Source organism: Papilio polytes, unplaced genomic scaffold (assembly GCF_000836215.1).
Source record: "Papilio polytes unplaced genomic scaffold, Ppol_1.0 DF821956.1, whole genome shotgun sequence".
NCBI classification, from domain to species: domain Eukaryota; kingdom Metazoa; phylum Arthropoda; class Insecta; order Lepidoptera; family Papilionidae; genus Papilio; species Papilio polytes.
The window spans coordinates 1,368,824-1,376,424 of NW_013527248.1; the positions used below are offsets into that span (position 1 = coordinate 1,368,824).

General features: G+C 34.4%; 1 protein-coding gene across 1 annotated transcript; it reads left to right on the forward strand.

Annotated features, from left to right (window-relative positions):
• Window positions 1–403: 403 nt before the first annotated feature.
• LOC106107519 (degenerin-like protein asic-1) lies at window positions 404–6,616 on the forward strand. Its single transcript, XM_013288395.1, has 10 exons — window positions 404–476; window positions 1,179–1,289; window positions 1,700–1,834; window positions 2,460–2,604; window positions 3,080–3,280; window positions 3,437–3,585; window positions 3,721–3,848; window positions 4,307–4,460; window positions 4,729–4,824; window positions 6,425–6,616. The coding sequence occupies exons 1-10, from the start codon at window positions 453–455 to the stop codon at window positions 6,614–6,616; spliced, it is 1,335 nt and encodes a 444-aa protein (XP_013143849.1). The 5' UTR covers window positions 404–452.
• Window positions 6,617–7,601: the final 985 nt, after the last annotated feature.

Here is a 7,601-nt window from a genome sequence, read left to right on the forward strand (position 1 = left end):
CGATACAAAATTTATAACCTAATGAGGGGTAAACAATAATTTATGTTCTGATACTAGACAAGCAATGCGGGTTTAGCTTCACTTGTTTTTCTTTTATTTACAATATCAAAGTTAAAACTTACCTAACTAAAAAGTTAATAAAATATAAATAACCTAAAAAATTACAATTAAACGTACAAAATCGCCAAAAACATTCCATATTTCATAATGTTGCAGGATGGGAAGTAATGTTGTTAAAAAAACATACAAACGAATTGACAATCACGTATATTATTGAGTTAAAAGTGAACAAAGCAATATTTAAAGATTGCACAGACTGACATATTGGCATTTTTATATACTTACTGATGATATGTTGGTATTATCTTTGAATAAAACATTTATGTGCTGCCGCTGATAAATATCAAACGGTTCTAGGATGGGGTAAAAAGGAATACAAAATATCTATAAAAATGACTGTAATTATAGACGAAGAGGTAAGCCAATTGTTTTTGTCTTTAACTGCCATTAATTATTGAGTTTTTTTCATACGGAATATAACCTAAAAATACTGAATTAAGTTTTTGTTTTCATTTCCACCAGTGGTAAACAATAACGATTTTTTTAAGTTAATTACATTAAAAGTGAAGTTTTAACTTTTTTTTTATTTTATACATATGCTAACTATGTATGTGCTTTTTGTATATTCCATTATTCTATTGTTCTGTGTCTTGGCATATATATGTTTTATTATTTTTATTCCCTCAATCTTTTATCTGCTAATACTATGTTATTTTAAGTTCTGAATGGAATAAATGAGTTATTATGGGATACATATATCTTTAATTACTTATTTTTACATATAATATATTTTACATGATTTTTATATATAAAAAAAAATTAAATAAAACATACCATATAAAAAAATAGAACTCCACCGGCTGCGGAATCCGATGATTCAAGCAACCATTGGTCAGGGCAGCAGAGACAGGAAACTCCTCACTATTCGTGCGAATTCTTAAATAACTGCCTTTTGAATCGGGCCCTTAATCCAACTGTCTAGCGACAGCTTCTTGAGGTGTTAGTCGAAGCTCTTCGCTATCAGCCAGTGTGCTGAAACGACTATCGGAATAATGGTAGTCGATTATTATTATTAATATTAAAATATCAAATAATTGAATAATGATTTTTCTCTAAAGGCAGAAAAAGATATGCGAACATTTAAGGAGAAATGCGTGAAATGTCTCCGTGGTCCGAATTTGCTGAAAACTTTAGTTGTCGTTGGTTGCATTCTCATTGTTGTACAACAGGTAAGGAGATTAATAAAATTTACTTTTTTAACACCAGCTTTTATTCCATCAAATTGCCTTCAGAATAAGAGAAAGAGGTATTAATCTCTTATACACACTTATAGTCTTGCATTTTATTTATGTAGCCTTTAAAATGTAGCTTTTACAAAGTCATCATCACCAGCTCACTATATATCCCCACTAAGGGAGCCTTAAGTAAGGGGTGAATAGGTCATAGTCAATCACACTGGCCCAGTGCGGGCTAGTTGACGTCACACATATCTTTGAATTTCTTCGCCGATATGTCCATCACGATGTTTTCCTTCATCGTAAGAACGTCAAGTAAATTATGTACAAATCTAAAATCTCTTACAAATAAAGTATTCGATTCTTATTCGCGTTATTATAAAGTTTTTAAAATACTTTTGTAGATAAGTGAATGTGTAAACAAGCTGATGATAAACATACCGGTAGTGACGTATACGCATTTTGATTTCAACAAATCAATTGTGTATCCGAGCGTTACATTCTGCAGGGAACCGGCTTACAAATACGACAAACTTCTGGTAAGATAATATAAAATATAAAACAAAACGTAAAGTCAAGGAAACCCGAGTTGTTCCACTTACAGAAAAGTTGCCTTGTTGCTTAGAACGAGATTAAATTCCTATGAAAAACAATAAGGTAGCTGTGAGTTGTTCAAATGATTGGGTTAAGAATAAAAAACAAAAAAGAAAATATACAGACGAATTGACTACCTCCTTCTTTTGGGAAGTCGGTCAAAAATTACCTGTGTTCCAAACCATTACTTGTGTAAACACATTTAAAAACTGCCTCATATTGCTTTTTATTTCGATTCGTCTCATTGAGCAACGTTCAAAAGCCTATGGCTTTTAAGAATCACTGACAGATTTCTCGATTGTACAATGGTAATGCTATCTCTTTCCTGACATATGAGTTATATCTTTTTTCTCTCTCAGATAACGATATATGCAATGTAAATCTTACTTATAAATGCCTCGTATTTTATAATCGAATTTTCATAGATTGTAGTAATTACCTTAAATATTACAGTAGAATTTCTCGCTATGTAATTGTTTTTATTTTTATTTTGGGTGACACACTAGCAGCTAGTTAGCTGATGCGTGTGTGTTGTTATGTAATTGTTTTTATTTTATTTTCTTTCTCTAGGACTATGGACTGTATTCACATCCACGGTTTACTTCAACTTGGATGAGTTTCAATTTTTCTGTCAACCAAGATTTCATGTGGGACGAAATCTCGTACAATGAAGGAGAGTTCTTCGTTCAATACGGTCTTGAAGGATCACCGGAAAGTATGTAAACGTCATTATTAATTTGTGGAAGAGAAAGTTGGCAGAACATCATACAATTAATTTTCGATACTATATATTCTCTGTAGCCGTAAGAGATTTTAAAATGGATTTAATATGGATGGCCTACATCTTTTTAAATAAACATAAATAGGAAAAAGAAAGACTGCAAAGTTATTTAACTTTCTATTAAAGTTTCCGCATCAGTCGTCGTTAAAGAACTATTAAAATCAGATTAGCGTAATAAAAGTATATTCAAAGATTTGCGTTAAAAATTTACGAGTCGTGTAAATGTCGAATGAAATACTTTAAAAGACATCTCTTTTCATTAATTTGAATTCTATTCCTGTAAATATTTATGTTTGTATGTAAAATTATAGAAAAAGTTATTCATTGAGTATACTACACTATGATTATTTATCATATTTTCTTCTTCATCTTGCTAAATTAATTACTGCTACGCCATGAATTTCTTCAGATGTAGAACTAACCTCAACACTGGGCTTAGTGACTGGGCGCTGTTTCACACTGTCTCCCAAAGTGCAGCTGCGGCAGGCGTCCAAAGCCTCAGGGTACTCCATCACGCTGCAGCACCGGGAACTGGACATCGCCACCAGCTCCGGCGTCTGCCCGCCGGGGTACCACGTCTACGTACACTACACCCGTGAGCCTTTCACTGGTTTGTAATTCAAAACCAACTAACTTTTTAAAAAGGTGTGCACCTTTGACTAAACTGACAACATTTGTGCGATTGTCGATTGTTTCACGGTCAATTCAACTGTTTTTGCACAACTAAACATCTTAACTCATCTCTCAACTAACTATCTCTATCCAGAAGTAGAAGTGTACAACGGCGGGCTGGTGGATTACCTCTTCATCAACGCGGGCGAGGCGGTCGACGCCAAGCTGACTGTGGACGAATACGTCAAGTTGTCTAAAGATGATGACCCTTGCACGTATTTAGACAATTATAGCGCTAATAATGTGAGTGATAGTCGTGGATAATTAAATTACAGACATAAAAAGACATCTAATTAGAAAATTGGTCACATTATTTGTAACTCTACTTAATTATAAACCCTTGCTATGTTATTTAGTAATTACGTTATTTCTTGTTAGTGCACAACGCAGTTCGTATGGACCCATGTGGAGAATCTTGTAGGATGCTCTGGACCCTGGATGAAGAGCAGCCTGCCTCGGTGCAGCAACTACACTGCCATGAGGAATCTTATCAGAGCTTACATAAAGTGAGAATTACTATCTATAAACCATAAATTCATTGCCAAACTAAAGTAACTAAAAACCATTATTTTTTCGCTAAATATAGCATTAGGAATCAAAGTCACTTAGAATATATTATACACTAGCTTACGCCCGCGACTCCGACCGCGTAAAATAATAAAAAAACAAAAGCAAGTAGCCTATGTGTTCTTCCAGAATATCCTCCACATCTATACCAAATTTCATCCAAATCCGTTCAGCCGTTTAGGCTACAAACTTCAACAAACATCCATTCATCTAAACATCTAAACATTCGCATTTATAATATTAATGTAATTAGAAATTTAGATTTAGGAGAGTCACTTACAGATTAATAAAAGATTCAGAGTACAGCACAAAGATTCTTTAAGTTCAGTTTATAATTATTCCATATCTTTACTGGACATTGTTTTCTTGTATACTATAGGCCTATCTTTTCTTCTAGCACATACAAAGACCATGAATGTGATACATGTCCTAGATTCTGCAGATCTTATCTCTACAATGCCTTTGTGACTGACAGACAGAGTTTCTACGTGTGGGACTCTACTGCTAAATTGTGGAGCTTGAAGAGTGGCTACACTGCGTTACAATCTCAGGTTATAATCCATTTTACTTTATTGTAGCTTTCTTTTTTAAATAATCGAAAAAGGTGTAATGAGGGATTTTTAAACTTAATTCTGGTAGAATCTTAACTAACAATGTTCTTTCTAATCTTTTCTTTAAGTCCGCAACGAGCAGTACCGCCAAGACTTTTGTTGACTTCAACAACTCTGCCTGAATTACTGTAGAATTGACTGGTGTATCAAAATGAAGATAGATTTTTACGCCATATTTAACTAAGCATGAATTAAATGTTCTTTCCAGTTGTACATTCACTTTAACAGCATGATGGTGTCAGTTTACGAGGAGAGACACAATTACGATTGGAACATATTCCTGTCCGACCTCGGCGGGAATATTGTGAGTATAACTCACTGTGTTTTTACATCTCTTTCATTCTTACTGTAAAAATAAAGACAGCATCATTTTCTTGTATCTTCTGTAGTGGAAACCGACGCTAAATTGGTGTAATTCTATACAAATGCAAATGAACATGTATGCAAATTACACGAGCTCGTGTCGGGTAATTCATGCGGACGGTAAATATTTCGATGGCTACCATTGATTGCGAATATTCTGGCCAACTGCCAAAGCTCAAAACGAAGTCAGTGCGGTGTTAGGTTTTATGAATACATTCCTATATGGTTATGTACGCCAAATACTTTATATCTATACTATTATAATAAAGCGTAAACACACACTTCTTTGTTGCTTAAGATGTTAGCAATCACAGCATATTTTTGAATAATTCGCTTTTTAAAAAAAAGCCCTACACTTACGTCACGCTTTAGGCAACACATTTTCACGCCATTACACTTAGGGATTAATATTTTGGATAAAACCCTAATGTGGAAAAGAGACCATAAGTTGCTGCCAACATCAAGAAAGAAAGATTGCTAAGGTTTGTCATGTCATGTCACTTTGACATTTGCTATTGATAATTTGACAAATGTAAATAATAAAATAAAATTTTCATACTTTCATGCGGATGAAGTCGCACGGGAACAGCTAGTATCTTAATAATATAAATGCAAAAAGATTGGATGTATGAATTGAAAGGATCTGATTCCACTTTGAAGCAAGTTTGTTTGAAACAGTTTGGCGTTGGCCTTAGTTATAGTTTTCTTTTTATATTTTTGTACCTATCAATCATTTGCGTTAGTGATGTTCCATTTGCTTTGCCAAGAAGTAAAACATTTCTTATATTTGGTCATACGGTACCATTTCCGTTTTGATGTTGTTCCAATTTATTGACAGAAATAAACAAGTATATAATTTATTTAAAACTAGCTTCTTCCAGACTATGCTTTACATTTGTGCTAAATTTCATTACGATTGGTTCAGTACTTTAGGCTACAAACTCTAACAAACATCCATCTAATCTTTCGCATTTACAATATTAGTAAGATGAAGCTAGGAATTTTCTCATTATAACATGAGTATAATACACAAATATAAAAAGTTAGTTTTCTAATTTCAATTTTGCTTTTAATAATTCGATATTTTCATAGTATAACATAACATAACAGTGGTAGTGCCCGCTTTAACATCTTAGCACTGCAGGGCCGGCACGCCCGGTGTAATACCACGACCACACAGAAGACAGGCGTGAAAAGGGAGCAATTCCGTGTTTCGTCTGATGTGAGTGTGGTGCCGGAGGCCTCATTTAAGTCCCTTTCCCTTTACCACCCTTTCCTTTAAAGAGAGGTTGGGAAGAGGAAGTGGATTTGACGGTGGAGGAGATGCATAGGAAGGGGAAATATCCTCTTTATGTGCGTCTCCTCCTCCGTCGGATAAGGGTAGGCAACGCATCTGCAATTGCGGATGTCTATGGGCAGCGGTCGCTTCGCCATTTTGGCGATTTCAGGTGGCCGCTTGCTCGTTTGCCACCTTATGTTATAAAAAAAAAATAGTACCTAAATACTGGCAACATTATTCTTAACATTTGGTTCTCTTTTAGGGTTTCCTCCTCGGTCTTTCTGTCATCAGCTTGATGTCGATCCTCGGCAGCGTGTGGTTCGAGATCCTCCGACCTTTCATCATCAGGAAGAAGATCAAGAAAGACATGTTAAGCGTGACCAGCTCCACTCCTACTGCTGAAGTGGCTGTCATATACAAGGCGATTGAGAAGTATAGAGATTGTAAGAAATAAATATACTTTCATAGAAAACGTGAAAATGTGTGTATTCAATAAATATGAAGCAATTATTATTATTGTTATTTATTATGTATTACTGATACTTCTTACTAATATTATAAATGCGAGTGTTTAGATGGATGGATGTTTGTTAGAGCTTGTAACTTAAACGGCTGAACGGATCTGGATGAAATTTGGCAAAGATCTAGAGCATAGTCTGGAAGAACACATACTTATGTTTTTTTATTCTACGCGGATGGAGTCGCGGGCGAGTTTAGACAGCTGGATGGATGTTTGTTAGAGTTTGTAGCCTAAACTATAGAACGAATATCGATGTAATTTAGCATAGATGTAGAGGATAATCTAATACAACACATATAGTTATATTACTTTTTTAATAACACGCAGAATAAAAGTTAGCTTTAGAATTAGTTGAATTGATGACACAAACATGTCTGGTTTAATAACTCTGTGGTTACAGCCTTATAAAGCTAAAATTGTTTAAATAAGTCGCAATTTCTAAATTCTATTGAATTCGCTTATATGCCTGTTTTATAGATCTTTGCTTTCGTGTGGATTTCCAGCGCAGCCCGACTGACGTATGCTGACGCTATTGCAATAAATCTGCAACATGTCTTACTACCGTAGTACACAACAGGAAAGCGGAACAGAAGCGAAGCGAATTCTAATAACACAGACTAGAATTGCCCGCGATGTTATGCGTGTGAAATTAAAAAAACATAGACTGTTACTTAGTGATAACATAGCTTTTAAATGGCGAAAGAATTTATGAAATCGGATCAGTCCTTTTTGAGTTATTTCAATATATACAAAAATACTAATGTATCCTCTTTATAACATGAGATTGACATGGCTTTTGAATATTATCGCAAACAGTTTGACAGACAGGTTTACTTGGTAATACAGTATCTAAAATATAGCAAATTCTACGTTATAATTTATCATCTGATTGTGCTGTATTTATTCGCTTCGCTATCCG

Bases quoted from the DNA above. Each gene is read 5' to 3' on its own strand.
- LOC106107519 (XM_013288395.1), top strand. From the start codon at position 453: ATGACTGTAATTATAGACGAAGAG. The intron at 477-1,178 runs GTAAGCCAATTG...TTTTCTCTAAAG, and splicing joins CTGTAATTATAGACGAAGAG to GCAGAAAAAGATATGCGAAC. The intron at 3,849-4,306 runs GTGAGAATTACT...CTTTTCTTCTAG, and splicing joins CTTATCAGAGCTTACATAAA to CACATACAAAGACCATGAAT.